Source organism: Phytophthora sojae, assembly GCF_000149755.1.
Source record: "Phytophthora sojae unplaced genomic scaffold PHYSOscaffold_1, whole genome shotgun sequence".
Taxonomy (NCBI): domain Eukaryota; phylum Oomycota; class Peronosporomycetes; order Peronosporales; family Peronosporaceae; genus Phytophthora; species Phytophthora sojae.
Window position 1 is genome coordinate 4,040,410 of NW_009258115.1, and position 21,329 is coordinate 4,061,738.

Sequence of the window (21,329 nt, forward strand, 5' to 3'; positions counted from 1 at the left end):
TGCAGCATTTTCCTCAGTATCCTCTCTAGGAAACCAATCATATTGATGCAGTTTATAGTGCTTACGAAGTTCTGGTTTGATAAGGTTTTCAAATGGGTGTTCATCAGTAAATGCAATGTAGGCTGAATCGGTATCCATTTCCTGATACTGAAAGTCAGAGCGATGGAAGTAATAGTCAATACAATCATAGTAAAATTGTAGCATACGGAGTTTGGCAAGTTGATAGATTGCAATTGAGATATGAATTGGATTATTCATTTGGATTCGTCGCTTGTTGTTCGTAATTTCGTGAATGTCTCCACTGATTGGTTCCAAGTGATGGAAATTAAAATGCTCAATTGCAGTAGAAATTTTAGTTTCATCTGATTGATACTTAACTTCCTTATGCTTTGTTTTATCCATGCCAGATCGTCCAAATGGACCACTATTTCCAACAAGCTTCATCGTTTCAGCTAATACTTTACTATCAGGATTTTTATCACCTTTCCGGCGAGCATCGGATACAGCATTCATAAACTTCTCAAATGGTCGAGACTCATATGCTTTGATGAATGAATAAGTCTTGGTGATTTCCATTCCGTGTTGAATGTACCATTTTAGTAGCGGTGTATAGACCAAAATCTTTTCACCAAAATAGCTACCAATAAGTTTTCTAGATGCTGTACGCTTGCGATCTTTTTGAGTCTTGTTGTATTCATACATGTGGCTACCAATGACTGATTCATCACAAGGATTAATTTCAATGTTCTTGAAAATTGGTGTCATCTCACTGAAATACTCTTTCAAATGCGCTGGAGTTTCAATATCACATTCCAGGAATCCAAATTGTTTATCATTCATGATGTCATCCATAATACCATCATATGCTTCAATAGTAGTTAAGCGACCACAAGGCATCGAGTTTCCTGCAGCCCATAAGTATAGAGCATTGGCGTCATAACCAATTATCTTCTTCACAAGCTTCGATTTGTTATGTCTGATGAATGTTTCATTTGCTTCAGCGTAACGATTGAAAATTATCGATGGACCTCCAGCAATGTTTGCTTTCATTTTGTAAAAAATGTCTTTGTGTTCCTCATCAATGGACCAGATAAGCTTATTCGCATTTGCTTCCGTTAGTTTGTAGTCTTTGAATCGAATGATTGACATATCTTTACGAGCTACATTGCAACTGATACAACTAATATTGATATTGCCATTGATATGGCCTTTGTTGTTATTGACACGGTCAGCAGATACGTTCGACTCATTCAATTGACAATTGCAATACGAACACATATATTTTCGCTTGGCTAATAGATGGTTGAGATGATCAATTGCCAAGTCAAATTCGCGATTGGATTCAGCATCTTGCTTCTTGTATCCTTTATAGCGATGGTTAGGAAACTTGAATGCTTTACCCGGTGTTTGGTTAGGTAGCTTTAAATCTTTGTAAAGTGTTTGGTATGAAATCTTTTCAGCGAGACCCGGAAGAGAGACGCCATCCGTGAAAATGTCTAATCCATAGCCTCGATAGAATTCACGCTGAATCTTGATTGCTTTTACAAATGGAGCTACATCAAGGTTGTTATACCAAATAAGTAAGTCGCTAATGGTATTCATATTATAATGGTTCCAAACAAACTTCATACGTTCATAATCATCATCACTGATCTTCGTGTTTCTCAGCTTCGAGTCGAATGCTTCTCTTGGAGGTAATCCAGTTTCGTTTAGCTTATCAAATGTTGTGATATATTCGTAAGGGAAATTGCCTTTTGACAACTCACAAGTGCATCGAATCTTATCTTCACATTGGCATTTGCCTAAGTATGTCTTTAGGTATGTATCATAGCTTGTTCCTGCAGTAATATAATTGCTAATGTCAAGCATTTTCAGCTTATCAGTAGCGATACACATATATCCAGGATTCTTGATTACCATTCGTAGGTTATCGCAGCCGATTACATCAAAAATCTCTTTTTTGATTAAGTTGATATCATATTTTCCTGAATTGAAACCAAGTAGAGGAACTTGACTGACAGATTCGTCGATTGCTGTACGTTCTTTGGTAAGTGTCTTCTTATCTAGTTTCTCTGAGCGTTTGTTCAACTTCTCGTAGAGGATTTGGAACTTGTTTTTGTTGTAATCAATAATCTTATCAGCGATCGAATTGATGTACTCAAACATTACCGATACTAGCTGATGTGGATCTTCATTGATAAAACATCTAACTTCCCCAGTCAAGCTATTGCAGATTGATACACTCACAGCTTGATGTTCATTTGTTAGAACTGTTTTGTTTTCGATTAAAATCATTGGCCTTGTTTTGTGTTCAAGACAACGGGTTGGTGATTTTGCGTTACCAGTTCCATAAATTGCCGTTTTTGAGCAATCTTCGATTTTACAAATCTTGTTTCCATCGAGTGGTTTAAGGATTGCTTCAAAATCATATACGATAAAATGGTCAAGGTAAAAGTCTTGAGTCTTTAAACCATATTTGGCATATAACGATTTGATTTTGTTGTCTGCTGGTCGGTATAGTGTTGGGTTAGGGGGAAAAGCTTCTAATGTTTAGGATTCGCACTTATTTTTCTTATGATTCTTTAGTTTAGTAGCACATCCAAAAACCATTTCACATTTTGGGCAAACATATTTGGCCATAGCTTTATCAATATCAGTAATATACATTGCGTGTCCGTTGTAATCCATAATGTTAATAGTTGTCTCGAATTTTTTTTCTGAAGCTCTTATTTTAGACACTTCTGACGTTTCTATATCCATTTCAAACACATCAATATTAACTTTGAAACACTCCTCAAAGTCATCGAACTGATAGATATCAATTGGCTTAAATGCTTTATATGTATCTACAGAATAGTTAATTTTCTTAAATTCACAATACTGTTTGAATCGATGTTTTACTGCGGCTGTGATACGTCGATAGTCTTTCTTAGGCTCGTCTTGTAAATGGTATGCAATACAGTGGAACATGCATTTGTTTTCTGTTTTAGGAAAGTTTAAAATGTGTCGATTATCCGTTATTGCTTTCGGAACAACTACTTCACTATCACCAAGAGAATGATTTCTGTAGTAGATCATGATCTTAAAAGCGTTAATCTCCTGAAGTTTAACTCCGCTTCTCGGAGTAGAGATTTTAGTAGTGAAATCTTTTGATTTAATATGATCAATAACCTTCGATCTAATATCTTTCCTAGAGTTAATTGCGATCGGTTGATCGAATATAGATGTATTGGATTGGGGTCGATACTCGTAATCAAATGGTTCTTCAAAGCGTTCATCGATTAGCTTGTATCCTAATTGAATATTAACTTTAAATGCCTTGTCTTGATGAGCCAAAACATTTTCAAGTTTGGTAAAGAATGACCGTTGAGAGATATTTCCATAAAGATGAGATTCAACGAACTTGGTCTTTGATGCTTTATAAGTTGGTTTACTAATGCGCGTGTTTGACAAGTTGGTTTTGATCTTATCTTCATTAATTTTATAGTATCTCGAAATCAATTTGATGTTAGATGGCTTGAGAATATTATTGATGTACACAACGCGCCCATTTTTATTACGGATCTTAACTCGATAAGAGTCTCCCCAAGCTTTTAATGGAATCTTTAGTTTCAGAAGTTGATTAAATGCATCCGAAGACTTCGCCATTTTTTTCTTATATATTGGTTGAGAAATTTGAAATGATAAATTTAAAAAATCGTACGTATATATCTATAAAAGAAATATCAAGATAGAAATTTTTTGTACGTATATAAACAAAATGAAGAAAACAATAAAAAAATAAATACTCTAATCCAGATATTTCTGTGTCTCTCAGCTATGCCCCGAACCTTCGCAAATTTTTGGTGTTGGAAATTGCTTCAAAAATGCTTGTTTTTAATGAGGACATAGGAAAGTCGGCTTGGTTGTGTTTTGTGGAAAGGGCGTGTGGAATAGGTTTGTTGATCTGAGAGGGTATAGAACGGTCTCTAGGGTTGTGTGAGAAACGTTGGAAAAAAAAACGTACACGAAATGTTCCAGTATATACTACTGGCGTCACCGATCGTGATCGTACTGAAGAAGAACGGGGTCGACATCCGGATGTGCATTGATTACCGGATCGTGAACGGGTTCATCCAGTTGTCCAGCTATCCTCTCCCGCTCATTGACGACCTGCTAATCGGGTTCGAGAGCGCGATGTGGTTTATGAGTCTGGACATGGCCAGCGGCTTCTGGGCGATCAGGATGACGGAGCGAGCCAAGCTCATCTCGGCGTTCGTGTCGCCATTCGGTCACTACCAGTGGCGACGCATGCCATTTGGTCTGAAGAATGCTCCGCTGGTGTACCAGCAGATGATCAACAACTGTCTGTGGGGCTTTGTTCGACTACCACCTGGTAAGGAAGCTCAGGTGGATCAGGACGTAGTGGATTATCTGGGTTTGAAGCCGCAAGAGGACAACGTCGCAGGGAGCGACGCCGGATCGGACGACGAAATCCTGTCTGACCGACGTCTACCCGCGCTGACAGACCAGACGACTGTGTTCCAACGTAACATCCCGGCGCCGATGCAGATGGGCCCTGTCGTAGGACGGAGCTCGTACATTGACGACATCGCGCATGGGGCGCCTACGTGGGATCAACTTTGCATCGATCTGGATGCGCTACTGTTTCGGTTGCGGTATTGGAACATCTCTGTCAGTCGACCGAAGAGTGAATTCGGTAAGCGCTTGATCCCGTATCTCTCTCATGAGATCAGTGCAGAAGGACTCAGGGCGACGCCGAAGATCGCTAAGGGCGTACTGGATCTACCATTCCCGTCTACTCTGAAGGGGGTCCAGTCCTTCCTCGGCAGTCTGAACTACTACCACAAGTTCATAGAGGATTTCCCGGTGGTAGCTGCAGTCCTGTACGAGCTGAGCGACGACCAAGTGTGATCCGGTAGGGACTTGTCGAGGGCGAAGGAAGCGTTCGAGATCCTGAAGCGGAAGATCCTGTCAACCCCATTGCTACGTCATCCGGACCGGACCAAGCCGTTCGTCATCATTCCTCACGCGAACCAGTGGGCAGCCTGTGCAGTCCTCGGTCAAGAGCATGACGGACTGATTCAGCCCGTCCGTTTCACGGGGCGTGTACTGAATGAGTCGGAAGTCCGATATCACGTTGCGGAGAAGGAAGTCATCACGATCATCAGAGTACTGGATGTATTCAGGACGATCCTGGAAGGATGTTCGATAATCGTGTACACCCGCTATTCGGTACTCAAATGGGTGATTCAGTCCAAGTCAGCGGATGGACGTTGCGTACCATGGGGCGTCACTCTTTCCCAGTGGGACCTGGAAGTTCGCCGAATTCAGCGAGATGAAGACGGTCTAGCCGCTATACTCGGTGCGGGTATCACCCCCCGAGAGCACTTGGACCGGATCGCAGAGTCGCTGATTCCAGCCAAGGGGCGGGTCAAGCCACCACCGGTGGTGAGCATGGAGATGTTGGACGCTGACTTTAAGGGGATTGTGTTAAGCTTCGATGGAGCAGCCAAGACGTCGACTCGCCAAGGAAGCTGCGGATGCATCCTGTGGAGCCTGCCTGGTTGGAGCGTACTGGATGCACAAGGTTTCATCCTGAGTGATGTCACTGTGAACGATGCAGAATATCACGGCTTACTGAATGGACTGACCATGGCACTGGATCGGGGCGTTCAAGACCTGATCGTGGTTGGAGACTCTCGCATTGTGATACAACAAGTCCAAGGGCTGATTAACTGCAACCAACCCAACCTTCAACGACATCTGGCTCGGTGCAAAACTCTGGAAGGACGATTCAGTACGCTTCGGCTCGTTCATGTGAAACGTGAATACAATTCGGCCGCGGACTACCTGACCTCCAAGACGCTGGCGCTGGGTATCACGTGGACTGTCTATGATGAGGAGGAACGAATCCATCTGCAGCGAGTGTCAAAGATCCACGAAAAGCTGATGAAGCCAGTGGTTGTGGCGCAGGATGTGAGTGAGGGAGTTCAGGATGCACCAGATGGATCGGCTGCGAAGAAGGTGGTGGCACCGGATGTGGGGTCACCAGACGATGTCGAACAGGACCCCGGTTCTGCTCCGTTACCTCACTGTGCTCGAGTCATGGCGGTCCTGACCAGATCGAAAACACAGGAACAGACAGAGTCGAGTGGCCCATTGGGTCCGTTGGAGTTCCAAGCCGAGAGGTGGCGCAGGATTAAGGCACACCAAGATCAGGATGAGTTCATTTCGGAAGTCAGAGCGTATCTGAGTGGCGACCTGGATCGATTCTCTCCGAGGCGGCTTCGCAAGATCGCGAAGCTCTCGGACTTGTTTGCACTGGATGCCAGAGGCATCCTGTATCGACTCGCGCGGTCTACTCGAGATCGACCTCGGGACGTACAGGATGAGCCACGTCTTGTGGTGCCACAAACCCTGCATGCTGACTTGCTGCATTACACTCACGAAGACTTTCAAGGTGGACACCAGGGAATTACCCGCACCCACGAGCGGTTACGCTCCGAGTTCTACTGGCCCGGCACGTATGCCGACGTGGAACGTTTCGTGAAGGAGTGCGTTGACTGTGCAAGTGGAAAGGGGCGACCTCCCAACCCTGGACCGTCACCTGGTAACATCAAGCCCAGGCGCCCGTTTGAAGTTGTGTCGATGGATTTTGTGACGCACATGCCCAAGTTGGCACGAGGGAACACCTTCCTACTGCTTTTGCAGGATTCATTCTCTGGTTACGTGATGTGTAAACCCATGTCGTCTACTACGGCACAGGATGTAGCAGAGGCCTATGAAGAGCGAATCTTCCGCAATTTCGGTGCGTCGTCGATGATCAGACACGATCAAGACCCACGTTTCATGAGTGAGGTCTTCACTCGGTTTCGGGAGCTACTCGGCAGTCGTCAGCGCGCCACGTTGGCATATCGTTCTCAAGCGAACGGCCAACAGGAACGTTCGGTGCAGACCGTCATCCGGAGCGTCCGCGCTTACATCGCTGAGTCTGACCAGTCTGACTGGGACGATCACGCTGAGCGACTGATGTTCGCCCTCAACACCTCGTTCGACGCGACCCGATTGGACACTCCATTCTATCTGGTACACGGTTGGGATGCGCAAGGCACGGTGTCGGCGATGTTAGGACCGAAACCATCCAGTGTGCCTGAACGCACTGCGTACGAGTGGCGTCGGAAATTTCAGCGCGACTACAGCTACGCAATAGCCTGTGCCGAGGACCTCCAGAGACAAGCGAAGCGAACACGATTGGAAGAACAGACACGCAAGTGGAGACAATTGTCCGAGAGGCTGAAGACAGGATTTGAGAAGGGTGATTCGGTATGGGTCTACATCCCGAAAGTCCAGACCGGATTGAGCCGCAAGCTGGCTCACATGTGGCATGGGCCGTTCAGGATCGAAGAGGTACACGATGACTTCAGAGTGAAACTCAAGGTGGAGGACACAGGATATCGTGTTAACCCCTGGGTACACATCAGCCGCCTCAAGCCTCGCGCTCTGTTTCCGAAGCAACCTACCGCGGAACTCGATCTGGGTGATGACGACGATTTCGATGCAGCCCTGCTGCCCGAGGACAGCTGGGAGCCGGACGAACAGAATGATGAGTACGAAGTGGAAAAGATTCTGGACCTCCGGTGGGCCAAGCGGACTCGTACTTCCACGAGATTCCGCGAGTACCTGATCAAGTGGAATGGATACGACGATCCTGAGTGGTTACCAGTGACCAGGCTCAATTGTGGTGCGCTTCTGTATGAATTCAATCAGAGTGCCCGTGCTAAGGCCAGGTTCCAGTCTATGCAGGCTGGTGATGACCACCCCAGTGTCTAGTACCGGATTGAACACTCGATCCTGACCGCCGACGTGTGACCTGACTGAAACTGAATGTGATTCTGATTGTGAACCGTCGACGCTGAATTTGTGGAGAATTCGAGTGGAGTAGTGGAAAAATGAAGATACCGACTGAATCGACCAGTGACTGTGCCCCTGAATGGAGTGAGCGACAGAATGACGGACCGAATGACATAAGACTAAGACGAAGAAGTGAGGTGATGAACGTGAATGACATGAAATTGTGGAGATTAGCTTGTGGCTACACCGAGTGTGCAACTAGCTACGGTGATCAGCGCAGACCCAGTTGTTGGCACGCTCATCGGGAGACAGCAGCATTTTCCGGATGTGCGCCGGACGATCCGCGATGATCCTATCGAGGGTCCACCCTGTCCACTGGATGCGAGCCGGTTCTTCGCGATCCAGGATTTCGAGCTGCTCGGCCATCGTGTACGGCTTCCCATCCGGTTTCTTCTCGGACTTGTCAAACAGGATCCAGGGACAGACCTTCGCAGGATATACCCAGATGCCCGGCTCGTACAGAATCGTCTTCGGGGCTCCTGCTTTCAGAAGTTCGGTGATCAACTCGGCGTATTTCTTGATGACAGGATCATGCAGACCCTTGCGTTTCTTTTTCTCCTTCACCCCATACGACGAGTCCTCTGGATACGTCACCCAGTGTCCCGCGTACCAGATGACCAGCGCGTTGTCCTTCATGAACTTCACGATCTTGGTCAGCACGACGTGGACCTTCACTCCCAAGGCGTAACGCTTGTGGAAGAGGAGGTTGATGACACGACGTTTGTACATCCGCTCGCCCGGTCGGGTCTCCATGATCGCCCGGTACTCGTCCACATTGAAGCGATCCTTGAGTGGCCCCGTCCCGCCGTTGTGGTTCGGTGCGTAGTCAGGGAAACCTGCGGACTGGTAGACGGCGTAAGTCGTACTGGGTGCAAAAGTGGTCAGGATGCCCTTGTGGTACCACGAAGTGATGCCTCGACCCGGTTCCTCGATCACGGTCAGCTCTTCAGGAGTAAGATCTTTCATCTCCTTGCGAGCGAGTGGAGACTTCTTGCGTTCATCACCAGGTCGAGACTTCTTGCGTTCCTTGCCAGATCCAGTGGTGGCTGAATCCGATTGAGATGACACTGAACTAGCCCTGCGCTTGGGACGACGAGTCGAAGGCAAAACGAGATCCGGTGCAGCGTTGGCGTCCGGTACCTCCGTGTCATCCTGTTGTGCTGCTGCCTCACGAGCTTCCATCCGGTCGATCTTGGCTTGAGCCTCCTCGCTGGGTTCCCAGTTGCCATCACGATCCTCGTTGTCAACGTCCTCTTCGTTCTCGCCCAAGAGCAGCTCACTGTCATCTTGTGTGGGGTCCATCTGGTCGGGCCACCGATCCGGTTCGAGGCCATCCTGTGCGTAGCGATCCAGTATGCTCTCCGCGCGGAGGAAGTATCGTTCTGGCACGTAGGTTGTCCAATAAGCCTTGTCCAGTTGGTTCCCGTACATCATCTGAGCCAGCATGCAGGACAGATCGTAAGGATGGAACAGGTGATGGGCCATTTCGTCACTGTTCAACAGAGTCGTGGCTTCCGAGTACGTCAATCCAGTCCGCATGGCCAGCTGAAGATCCATCCGAAGCTTGCGCCACACAACGGGAAACCCGGCGAGTGAAGCGCGTGCAAGGTTTTCATCGACTGGATATTCTTGGTCCATGGGGCGCGCATCTTCCTCGTTGGGATCCCAGGCTATGGGGCGATTCACGACCCGAGCCACCGCCTTGTGACGACGCTTGCCGCCACTGGATCGACGTTCTGACGAGGAAGTCTTACCGGGTGTAGCCTCGCCTGTGACGTCCACGATAGTGACGCGCTTGCCCCGCGACCCTGTGCCGCCCTCACTCGATTCAGACCCGTCGTTACCCTTCTCTTCCGTGTCGGTATCGCCGTCGTGTCGGAACTCGAACGGCCCGGGATCGGTGAATGCGTCATCTGCAGACGTGACTGAGATCAGAGTCTGCCATTCGGTGGGGGGCGTGGTACCGGATCGGTGGTGCTTGAAGACTCCTCCAGACGCTTCCAGTTGCCAGTCACCTTAGTCTGGTTCCTGTTAAGGAAGTTCATCATGCGGTCGACGTTGAAGACCTGAGACTCGAGGGACTCGACCCACGTACTGGATGTTTTGAGCTTGAACGCCAAGCCAGCGATTCGGTCTCGTAGCGTTTGTTTCTCGACCTCGTGTTCCGCCATGAGTTTCTTGAAGTCCGCCCGGTACCGTGCCGCTGTTGCCTCTTTCGTCTCTTTGAGGTCATTGAAGACAGCTCTCCATTGTCCCTGCAGCCGCGTGACGTGAGCCTCGAACTGGGAGCTCTCCTTCTGGGCGGTCAACAGCTTCTCGATCGCGGACGACCCGGTCGCCTGCATCTCCCCGCGAATGGTCCGGTACCGGATCAACAAGCGGCGCATGAACGTAGTCATACTGAATGCACGCAGTGCCAGATCGTGAGGATCGTAGACCGACAAGATTGATGCCAGCTCACGACGCATCTGGACAGAGTCGAGCAGCGCCCCCAACTCGGTCGGACGGGGTGGTGGCCCGGCACGAGGTCGAAGAAAGAACTCGTTCACGTTCTCGGCCTCGCCCACCAGCTTATTCAGGCCCGCCAGGTCCATCGCTGAGAAGCATTTCATCGTGGTGAGCACTTCGAGACCAGCGTATCCGTCACGCATGTAGCGGTCGTCTTCGAGGTGACGCATGTGAGCAGGAACCCCAACGAAACGAAACGCGCCATCCGGTGCATACCCACTCGGTGCCTCCCAGCTTGCGGTCATACCCGGACTGGATGGTGGCGCAGGATTGCGTCGCGCCGGAAGGCCGCTACCCGCAGGCATGTTGAGCGCCTCGACCACGGACAGGACGCGCCCAGGAATGCTGCGTTTCTTGGCTGCCAGGCGCTCTTCCATCGTGTCGCCCTCGGTCTTCAGGATGCGCCCACTGTGTTCGTCGCTGTTATTGTCAGACGCCTCCGACGGCGCCTGGCTGTGCGAGTGATCGTCCATGCCGTCAGCGCTGGACATCTCGACGTCGCCATCAACGTGATTGACGCCGCCAGAAGACGTGCGCTCGCCGCGCGCTTCACCAGCGTTTCCGCCTGAGCCCGAGTTGGCACCCGCAGCGCCCTCTCCAGCTGGAGGGGCGTGCGGAGGTTGTGCCGGGCCCGGCGGTCCGCTGCGAGGCGTCCCCGCATTGTCGCCGACCTCTTCCATGGCGGTGATGAGTCTCGCGATCGAAAATGGATTGTGACGTGAAGCCGGCGGCTCCCGATGGTTTGATTGTGATGTGTGGAGACTTGCTACGGAGACGAGACGATGGCTGACTTGAGCTCTGGGAAAGAGCCTTTGAACGGTTTTGCGATTCGGTACCCCCTTCCATCCGGAGTGGGATGATCCATCGTGTGTAGGTCGGTTCATGTCCTGTCACCTCGGTGGCAAGATCCTCTGTGAAAGAACATGAGCAGAGGGGCGGTTGACACGATGTGAGAAAGGATTTTTATCCGCACCCATGTCTGACCGCCGGGATGGGACGACCCTTCGCCTGACTGTGACTGGTCGTAGTGAACAGGAATCCAGTGACGTGGAGTGTGACATGTGGATAGTGGATGCGCATGGTGGATTTGGCGGGACCCGGTGCTTGCAGTAAGCATGGGCTCACAGGATCGGAGATGTGCCCACCGGATGAGCGCTCATATTCGGTGTGGAGTAACACATCCTGTCCGTCCGCCGACTTCCCTGACCGCAGGATAAGCCTAAGGCGCGCAAGTGCAGCCAGTGAACGTATCCTGGCTGCTGCCTGCATTGGCTCCGCCAAGACATCGAACCAACCCCCAAGTTCACCATGCCCACCATGCTCCCATGCGCCCAAGACCTCGCTGGACAAAGTACACTGTTTGCCGGACTGGATCGTGGTGCACCCGGTAGCGACGCACCGGATGCCAAGGGTGCCGTACCGAATGAGGCCGGACCGGATGATCAATTCGGTCTGACCCCTGGCGCCCATACTGGATCGTGACCGCACCAACAACAAGTCCAGTACTGCTGTGTGTGTAGCAGCAATCCAGGACCGGATCGACCAAGAACGTCAAGCGACACAGGATGGCTCACGTGATTAGACGCAGAGGTCCAGTGCGGATTTGATGAGACGCCGTACCCACGTACCTCTGTCGCCAGATGATGAGTGTTGCCGAAGGAACGTTGACGTCGACAAGTTGCCCGATAACCAAGCCAAGTCAAGCGTACCCAAGCTCAGTGCAAGAAGATCGAAGTCCCGTGCGCAAGGTCGAAGCATATCCAAGATAAGTCAAGTATAGTGAAACCTTTATTAGAAGTCAGTGAAGTGAAACAGATAGCTAGCCAAACGTAAGATCAAACAGAAACCAATTTGCCGAGAACACGCGGACGTCTTTCTTCGGGCTGGGAATTCCCCCTGACATTGACGTCTTCAAGAGCTTATACGTGGGATCCGCCTTCGTGCGATCTTAAAACGGAGGACGTTTCAAGGCCTCACTGGTGTTGCGAGCACTGACTCAAAGGTACCAAGGCAAAGTCGGCAGGGACTGGGTGTCGCTCCCTGGAGTGATCTGTGAGAGCTTTATTTCCAATTTGCGTGCTCTATCCGGGCATCCATTTCATATTCCATCCTGTGTGTCTTAGGCGGTAGAGGTAGTCACCCCGAGACTGAATTGATCGACTACTGTGTGATAGGATTGACTTATATTTTGTATTGTTCCCTCACTCTGTGAGGGTGGTGCGCGTAAGTGAGTGTGCATCCAGGGTTGACCAGTGCCTTGGGTGACGGCTCGTAAGTTGACTGGCGTATAGACCCCCCACCCAAGGGTCTTAAAGAATAAGTGGTGGCTGTATATTTTGTGACGTTTAGCTCGGCATTGTATTTCTGTGTGTTGGTTATACTGAATTGTGGATCTGACTGTGGTCCCTTCGATTCGGTCTGACTTTCTGTTCATTCGGTGTAGTTTGTTTCAGGAACACACCCAGCAGACTCGATTCTGTATTTACAACAACTCACTCGGTAAAGTCCGGTCCGCCAAAGGTAAACGATACCTATAGGGGTTGACACAAGGACACACACCAAGTCCAAGCGATCCTCCCGGCCCCCGGTTCACGTCCTGTGCTCCGAGGACTATCGGATTGCAGCGGATATCTCTGGTACTCCGAACCGATTCGGTCCGGCATAGTGCGCTATACACCTGGACGATCAAGGCGTTCACCCGCCTCGCCTCACTGACTTAGGAGCCACGCGGCGCAAACGGGACATGGCCACCAGAGTCCAGAGCGCTCGAGGATTCTGGTTTCGCCCCGCCCGCACTGGTCCGTTTTGCTGCCACGGAAAATACTCGAATAGATGTCGCTTCAGCTTCATGTTGAGCTTGTTTTCCGTCTTGAGTGATGCATGTCACGCCCGCGTATCGTAGGATGTACGGCTTCACTTGACCTCGGTCCGCCAGGTATTCGCTGCGGCGCAACATAAAGAAGTAGTCCATGAGAGCAGCCCCCCACAGGACGCACTCACGGGCATTGTTGAAGTTGCGGTCCTGGCGGAGTTGTCGGAGGATGCGTGGGGTAACAGGTTCTTTTTGGGTTGGAGGTGGTGACAGCCGTAGCATCCCTTGCACAGCGAGCTGGTGCCCCGCGTGGAGCCCAACCTTGAGGCCTCGGTATCGGCGATGATACCATGATACTTGGCTGAGTTTGGACAACACAGTGCTGGGAGCATTTCCGGGTTTGTTGTCGTGTGGGAGTCATTGGGAAACAGCAAATAGCGCCAATTGTCGAGAGTCTGCTTCGTTTTCACCTGCCAGCCACGGGGAAAGCCTTGTGTGTTGCACCAGCTGCTCCACTCTGTCCACGTTCCGGCATACTTGCGGTGGCTGTCATCTGCAAGTAATCGGACCTGTAGGTCGTCGAGAACGTTTTGTAGATGTGTCGTACTTGATCCGGAACGCTGTCCTGTGTCCACGAAGAAGTTGCGTTAGTCCATATTCTCGCGTGGGATGCTGTCCGCGCCCGTGACCCGGCATTGGCAAGGAGGTTGCAGTCACTAGGCAAGTGCCCAGCTGAAATACGTAGTCCGAGGGTTGCTTCTGCGAACCCGATAGCACGGTTCAGCTCTCGGGCGAAATGGTTTGAGCTGTACAGGTTGTTGGTCCAGGCTGCTGCACTGGTATTGTCCGTCCAGCAGCGCACGTGAAGTAAATGTACACCGTCTTTCTTCCATTGGTGACCCCAGATCCATGTTGCGAGTGCCACGCAGAACTGTTCTCGGACATTTATGTTGAACCCATTTGTTCCGGAGGTCTGCTCGATTAGCTGGTGCTCGTGCTCGTCATACAGCAACTGGATATACCGTCGTCGAGCGGGGTCGAGAACTGGGAGGCCCTGGTTGCTGGCGTCCATGTACAAATGGACATCGATAGCGGGTTCGGCGCAAAACATTGATGTCGGCAGGGACCACCAGCGCCCGTGCGTGAGGATGACGTCGCACCATTTCAAGTCTTGCCGTGTCGACTCGTCAATCACAATGCTCCCCCATCGTGACACTTTGTTGATAGACCGTTGGAGGCGCTGGTAGAAGGGTTTTGCACTCCTAAGACACGTAGTGACGTGGCGAAGGCTCCCCAATAGACACTGCATCTCGTACTTTGACAGTTTTTTTCTTCTGGGCTGTCTTTCGAACGCGGTCTTGGGCTTTCAAGAGCTTTGCATGTGGCATCGAGACTGTGCGCTGGATTGGTATCGAACTCCAACCCGAGAACTTCTATCTTCGTGCTCCACTCCGAAAATGTTCCTTCATTGATGGCTCGTGGACCAAGTACTGCAGTCATAGCGATTCGTAAGGCTGAGCTTGCTGCATCGAGGCGACCAGGAGCGTCGGGCTCTACTAGAATGTGGTCGTCGACCCATTCGTATGCGAAGAATGGGGTCGGATCTGCTGGATGTGCTGCCATCGTAGCAGGACTCTCGTGTCCAAGCAGCCATGATATCGCTCCGCCGAACATCCCGTAAAAGGCTGGAGATCCCGTCCATCCGAATGGGGCCGACATGTCGATGATGATAGCGCCCAGTTGTGCAATGCGTGCTCCCATCCAATGGACACTGCGTGCGATCAACTGATGTGCCGGAACGCTCCCTTCACGTCGCCTTTCATTACGTAGATGGTGATCATTGGGTTCTGCGCGTAGCACTCCTCAATTCTTCTCGCGACTGCCGCCACGTGCCGGTACCGCACCTCTGGGAACGAGCTTTTGTCCGATGCATCGTTGGTTGAGTTGCCAATAGGGTATGACAGGTCATGAATTAGGCGAGTTTCGAGCTGGGGGTCCGTGTTTGCTTTCGGGACTGCATCGAGCGGGCTGATTCGAATGTTGCCGAGTGTTTCGAGCACGTTTGCGTCCAGTACCAAATACTGTCCTCCGTCTTGGCCTTCGCGGACGCTTTTCACCACTGTATTAAGGTGGCGATCGGCAGACTTGTGATTTGTTGGAATGCGCTGCTGCTCCTGCTGCTCTTGATTTTGCGTGGACCATTGAGGATCAATGCCAAACCGTGCTGCGCTGCATAGTGAGTCGCGGTGCTCGAATCCCTCCAGTAGTCGATGAAGACGGTTCGGGGATAGCGCTTTGTTCGGGCGGGGGTCCTCTGGAGACTGGCCTTTTTCGAGCTCGACGACTTGTTCAAGTGTGAACTGACTTCGGGATATGAGGCGGGAGAACCCATGCTGCTTTTTGTAGTGTAGGCAGTATCGAGGGACCTTGCCAGTGTGATCAGAGGTCTTCGGCGCCGCGCTTGGCACTGCGATTCCTTCTCTCCGCAGCACATGCGCTATACGGACGTCGCGTTTGGTTTCATCTGCCTGCAGCTGGCGCTCCAGCATGGCCTGGACCTTGACGCAAAGGCATCGAAGACTGACATGGGCTGGCCGGTCGTCCGAAGCCTTGATGGTGTGGACACTCGGGTGCCAATGCTCTGGGAGGTTACCGCGTTTAGTCCGTTCGATAGATAGCGGTTTGCAGCTCTCTCTCGCCGGACTGTGGGCGCTCAGCTTCTGCTTCGTGATGCCTGGGGCCTTGCCAGCGCAGTGTTCATGGCTGCTGGCATAGTCAGGTGGAACGGCGCTTGAATAGGAGTACATCCCGTCGTTGATGGATGCGTTGCTGTCATACGCAGTCGCCCTTAAGCCACAGAGGCTTGCGTTCGTGGCGGTGGGTGGATCGCTGGGTCTTAGCTCTCGCGCGAAGTCAGGAGGTTTTTCCTTTATCCTGGGCGTTCTGCAGGTGCAGTTGGACTGATGCGCTTTGTGTATGAGTAGACACGAGGACTGTCCTAGTTGTGAGCGATCATCACAACCCGGACGCCATCAGCTGGACTGCGAGAACTTGTCGCTGATCCCGCCCAGTTTTGTGTTGATGCAGTCTCGCACGATGGGGTCAATTGTCGCTGGTTCAAAGTGTACCAAGTTGGGGAACTTGCACACTGTTGGGTCCGCCGATGCACACCCTCGCTTCGAGAGAAAGCGAAGGCACACTTCTTTTCCGTCCTTGCGTGGTAGCGCTACGACGACTGCCTGGGGGACCTTGCGCTCCGACGGCTGCTTGACGTGTCGGACCTTCCCTTCTTGCGGTCGCCACCGAGAATCCTCGCGTGTAGACGTGCTCTGTGGTCGGTTTGACCGTTCTGACAGTGCGGTTATTAACAGGGCCTGAAGGTCTGGGTTGGTCGTGGTAAACCACCCGGTTGCCTCAAAACGGGAATTACCGCCTGAGAGTGCATCCTGGGCCGGAGCATTGCGATAGCGTTCCAAGGTGGCGTTGATCCAAAGTACGAGAGTAGGAATCTCCTCAGGCAACCAGTGGTTCCAGCCTTCTAGCTGCAGAGCAAAGTTGTCGAGAGCCGCCGCTACCCGAATCGTTGTGGGATCACACATCTCGCTGCAGTACAGGAGGAAACCTCGCGCTGCCGAGTGCAGCTGTTTCCATGAGGTCATCACCGGCGGCCGCGGAATCGGTAGTGTGAAGTCAGTTGTGTCCACTCTGCCGGTGGCTGCGTTGCGAAGCCGATTGAGGTACCCGACGTGACCGAAGTGACTTAGTGACAACCCCTTAGAACCGAAGCCGATGTCGTACAGGCGGGTCAGCATCCCTGGGTGAAAATCAAGGGGTAGCGACGAAGTAGTCAGATACTCCATGTACTCCTCTCCGCTCTTACCTCTGTGAGCATCCGAGGTTATAACTTGGTGGACTGTCTCTTGGTCTGCGGTGGCGAAGAATGCTTTTTTGTTGCGCTTGGCTGGTGCTGGATTGATGTCACTCGAAGCTGTGCGTACTCGGGTCGCTGGCAGACTCTGGATGGACTGCTGTCCTAGTGATCGCTGCAAGTACGTTCGCAGGAGGTGCGGTCTCTGATCTCGGATGAATTCAATCAGTTCCAGCTCGGCTGCATCTTCGCCGGTAACGTTAGGCTCAGTGGCTAGGTTGGGAACTGTCACCGTTTACCGTCCGCTCGAGGGTGCATGTCGCTGAGTGGTCCGTAGTGGCGTTCTTGGCGTGTGCGTCGGTTGCTGTTGACCACGCGCTCTCTCGACTTCAGCATCTGACTCCTCTCCTTCGGATAGGGAGGCAAGGAACTCACGGGTAGTAATTGACGGGTAGTGGTCGATGTCAACGATGTCTGGGTTTGACGTTTGGCCCACCCAGGCCTGGAAACTGCGGGGTTCTTCGGTTATGGACTTGCCTATTTTGCGTAGCAACCCGTGCGGCGGTTGGCCTTGCAGCTCTTTGTAGAGCACGTAGATCAGTGCGTGTCGAAGCGAGACGAGCTGTTGTGCCCCGGAGAGCGCGTTGACCCATTCCACTTGAGCCGTCGCAAGCCGCTCTACATCCATGTCGGATGCTAGCTCCTGCAGCCACTCTGGCGCTGTCGGTGGTGTACTCGCTGGTGCGCCGAGCGTCCCAAGCTTGGCCATCAGACGCTCATGTAGCTCCTGAAGCCGAGTCTTCGGCCACGCGCGTTTTGGCCAATCTTGGTGCCCAAGGGTCATCGCAAGTAGCGGATGCACTTCGCCGACTAGCTGGCGTCGTGTAACGGACATGGCGCCTTGAGCAGTCCAGATGTCCAGTTTAGATCCGGAGTATCCTCGAACTTGGCCATACCGGTAACTTCCTCCGGCGGAAACCCACACCGCCTGCCTGAGCCATTTCCCCAGTTGGGATCCTGTAGCCTCGGACCGTGGGATCCCGCGCAGCTCGGCTACGAGGCGAGGGAGCTCAATGGTGCCGTCGTCGCTGAGGTCTTCGGCAAGCTTCACCACCACCTTGGCCCTCGCTACGCCAACGATAGACGCATAAGCCAAACGGGTCAGCGTACCTGGGGCATCTTCGGGGCGAAGGAGTAGGTATCCGCCGACTTGAAGAGAAGGTCGAGCCATGACTCAGGGAGGTGGGCTTGGGCGGGAGGGTCGGTTGTTTCTTGGACGGCAACTGCTGGCTTGTAGGTAAAACTAAGAATGACTTGCTAGACTACTTCTACTACCTCCGGGTGCTGGGATTGAATCCATGCGATCCGCCAGCGCATTTGGGATGTAGACACTTGGTGCGATGCAGCACAGACCGATCTGAGCAGCGTCCTTGGACCACAATAGCCTTTATGCTCAGCGGAAAACTGGTCTCCGCCCACAACAAGGGGCGGAAACCTAAATTACCTCTTCACCGATCAAGGATTACGAGCCGATCTACGCAGGATGCACAACTCGACCGCAGATTTTCTTTGAGGACATGACAGCGTCTCCGGAAAGGTTTTCCTCCACGTCCCAGTACGGCCTGGCCGACTGGGTGCAAGGTTCCTTCATCGGATTGGCTGTCCTGTGCGGAGTCACGTCCAACGTTTGTGGATATGGGCTTGTCCCCCAGCTTACGACTCCACCTCTCGCTCCAGTCACGACTGTCAAGATCCGCGGGTACCGCCGCTCCAACTGGTGCACGCGCTTCACTATCTCCTACACTTTCATGGGGCCTCAGCGCGCACACGCTATCATGCATCGCGATGTTGCCAGACCGGTTCATTCGCAGGAAGTCGCCACCTACTTCCTACTCTTGGGGCGCCTCAACAAGTCTACGACTTGCCAGGCAACTTGCTCCTAACCTGCGAATGAACTGCTTTGCCCCCCCCCCCCCCCCCATGAAGATCGTTTTGGAAGATGACAATGTGGCAAGCTCCTTACCGGAAAATGGATATGAGCTGAGGAGCTTCACTTTCTCGGCATGGCTACTTACAGATGCCTTGCGAGTGGAAACTTCATTCTCACCTATAGGGACGTCCAACAACACGACGAGTCGCTAATCGCTCTATTATTTAAGAAACTTAAACAAAACTCAAACCCAAGTTGCTGTTTTATACTTTTTTAAGTATAAAATACCCTGCGAACTATCCCTCGAACGCAAAGAAGCGAGCGAAACAGGTACTTGTAGTAAACTCGAAGTTCATCAGAAAAGTAGGATTTTGAGGGGTTACAAAGCTTTGTCCATCATTTTACTAATACTGTTGAATCGGACAATCGAGCGACAATGGGTGCACAGATAGCTCCAGACGCGAACGTCTAACCTGTTGACGCTCAGCTGACTTCCGCTTGACGGTAACGAGTGCTGTCTGAGAACCTCTGAACACGGATTGGTAACTATATAGTGTATATTACTGGCCATGATACGCCGTGGGCTATGTCTCGTACGGGTAGAGTGCGCCCAACAAGTCAATCGGGAACGAGAGATCTTGTCCTGCGAGCTGGGAGCACATGACTTGGTACGTGAGTGTCGGATCGACCATCGGTGTGGCGCAGAAAGGAGTGCCGGAGGCCCAGACGACTTTCGTGTTGGTCTTCACCCACGCTGGCATGCTTGTAAGCGACGTGTTCTGCACATTCATCGACACTATGAACGCCGTAGGCTCCATTAGCGTTGCTGGCAATTCCTTGAGAGGGTTGGCGGCTAGCTGCAGGTTCGGTAGGACGATCCCAGGAGGCATCATGGCCAACGTCGGGATGGTTTCAATCTGATACTCTAATAGCGACAGCGTGTACACGAGCGAGAAGAACATTTGGTACGGGATCTTGGTCAACTCGCTGTGCTCGAAGGCTATCGCAGCTAGTGGGTGCCACCGCTGGTACAGATCATCGGGCAACGTCTTGAGGTTCGTGTGTGAGAATTGCAAGCCCATGACCGATCCCGGCAAGGGCTGCAAAATACCTTCTGGCATTTGGTCCATTCGCGCCCCCGCCACAAGCACCACCTGTAAACGCCTGTGAACAGTGGCGGAGATGGAGCTCGTGACATTCCAATTCACGATAGTCGTGTTGCAAATATGCAGCGACACCAAATTCTCGAGACGCTGGAGATCCGGAGGCATCTCGAGCCCATGACAGTGAGCGATTGTAAGCGAGGCTAGAACCACGGGGTCCAGCTTGTCGAAAGACGTCTGATCTGGCGTTGTAGTGTTATGAGCGTGGCAATCGTACACCAAACTCGCACACGGCTCCTTGCCGCTGGAGATCCAGGGTCTCGTCACTGCGCGACAGCCGAGCACCTCGTAGTTCGCTGCACGTTGGGCCGCTAGAGAGTGCAGCAGGAGGACGATGAACCCCCACAGGACGAATACGGTGACTGTAGCCCCATGTTTCCACCTCTGGAGGGTGTGTAAGCTTTTAGATTGGCTTGGAGTCTGAGAGCTTTCTGCTGACGGCTGTAGGCCAGCAGCCTTGATAAAGCTTGCTCGTGATTTCACCTCCATAGACTGCATGCTCGGCCGTCCGTCACCTGGAATCACCTTGACGTCTGCGCGCCCCAGCAGCTCGCTCATAGTGATCAACGAAAGCAATATACTGAGCTGCGGGATGAGCTTCGTGGTGAAGTCGAACAAATTTGCTGCAAAGACCACTCGATTCTCCAAAACCATCGAGACCACTGAAATGGGGTCGTACATGAAGTTGGGGTTGTTCAAGGATTTGTACTCGACGTTGAACGCTTCAACGTACGGGAGGAAGATGATCAGCGGCACGACAGTCACCATGCCGAAACTGATGATCGCGTCGTACATTAAGGTGAACACTCGCCCCAAAGCGGGCGACTTTCGCAGAAAAAACTTGAATGCCCGCTGTCGTCCGGCAGTTTGCAATCAGCAGCGCAACCATGACCGTGTTGAGCTCCGATCGGGGCAGGAGGTTGCTGGCTCGATACGATTGGTAAGTCTGCGCGGCCGCTGCGATGAGCTCTTGGAGTGCAAACACCGTGGAGAAGTGCTCGCTCTCGACGCCAAAAATGCCTCGACGGGAGAGGACCCTGATCCACATCCGGCAAACCTTACGCCATGCTCGCGACGCTACTCGTAGCCGTGCTTTCGGCTGGCCAGAGCTCCTCGCCGCGTACTTGCCCAAGC

General features: G+C 51.9%; 8 protein-coding genes across 8 annotated transcripts; all 8 read right to left on the bottom strand.

Annotated features, from left to right (window-relative positions):
• Positions 1–675: 675 nt before the first annotated feature.
• PHYSODRAFT_467183 (hypothetical protein) lies at positions 676–2,166 on the bottom strand (the record flags this gene model as incomplete). The annotated part of the gene is made up of 2 exons (XM_009516615.1): positions 676–1,245; positions 1,480–2,166. Coding segments are annotated over 2 exons (1,257 nt in total), but the record flags the coding sequence as incomplete, so codon positions are not given.
• Positions 2,167–8,112: 5,946 nt separating this feature from the next.
• Positions 8,113–11,102, bottom strand: PHYSODRAFT_321408 (hypothetical protein; the record flags this gene model as incomplete). Its single annotated transcript, XM_009516616.1, has 2 exons — positions 8,113–9,852; positions 9,879–11,102. 2 exons carry the CDS (start codon positions 11,100–11,102, stop codon positions 8,113–8,115), a joined length of 2,964 nt encoding a protein of 987 aa, XP_009514911.1.
• Positions 11,103–13,138: 2,036 nt separating this feature from the next.
• On the bottom strand, positions 13,139–13,516 carry PHYSODRAFT_321409 (hypothetical protein; the record flags this gene model as incomplete). Its single annotated transcript, XM_009516617.1, has 1 exon — positions 13,139–13,516. The coding sequence occupies one exon, from the start codon at positions 13,514–13,516 to the stop codon at positions 13,139–13,141; it is 378 nt and encodes a 125-aa protein (XP_009514912.1).
• A 1,499-nt stretch (positions 13,517–15,015) lies between these two features.
• On the bottom strand, positions 15,016–15,783 carry PHYSODRAFT_476727 (hypothetical protein; the record flags this gene model as incomplete). Its single annotated transcript, XM_009516618.1, has 1 exon — positions 15,016–15,783. One exon carries the CDS (start codon positions 15,781–15,783, stop codon positions 15,016–15,018), a length of 768 nt encoding a protein of 255 aa, XP_009514913.1.
• Positions 15,784–16,266: 483 nt separating this feature from the next.
• PHYSODRAFT_472159 (hypothetical protein) lies at positions 16,267–16,833 on the bottom strand (the record flags this gene model as incomplete). Its single annotated transcript, XM_009516619.1, has 3 exons — positions 16,267–16,469; positions 16,516–16,520; positions 16,604–16,833. The coding sequence occupies 3 exons, from the start codon at positions 16,831–16,833 to the stop codon at positions 16,267–16,269; spliced, it is 438 nt and encodes a 145-aa protein (XP_009514914.1).
• Positions 16,834–17,397: 564 nt separating this feature from the next.
• On the bottom strand, positions 17,398–18,333 carry PHYSODRAFT_293421 (hypothetical protein; the record flags this gene model as incomplete). The annotated part of the gene is made up of 2 exons (XM_009516620.1): positions 17,398–17,814; positions 17,965–18,333. 2 exons carry the CDS (start codon positions 18,331–18,333, stop codon positions 17,398–17,400), a joined length of 786 nt encoding a protein of 261 aa, XP_009514915.1.
• Positions 18,334–19,616: 1,283 nt separating this feature from the next.
• Positions 19,617–20,963, bottom strand: PHYSODRAFT_474391 (hypothetical protein; the record flags this gene model as incomplete). The annotated part of the gene is made up of 1 exon (XM_009516621.1): positions 19,617–20,963. One exon carries the CDS (start codon positions 20,961–20,963, stop codon positions 19,617–19,619), a length of 1,347 nt encoding a protein of 448 aa, XP_009514916.1.
• A 67-nt stretch (positions 20,964–21,030) lies between these two features.
• On the bottom strand, positions 21,031–21,261 carry PHYSODRAFT_435323 (hypothetical protein; the record flags this gene model as incomplete). Its single annotated transcript, XM_009516622.1, has 1 exon — positions 21,031–21,261. A coding segment is annotated over one exon (231 nt), but the record flags the coding sequence as incomplete, so codon positions are not given.
• Positions 21,262–21,329: the final 68 nt, after the last annotated feature.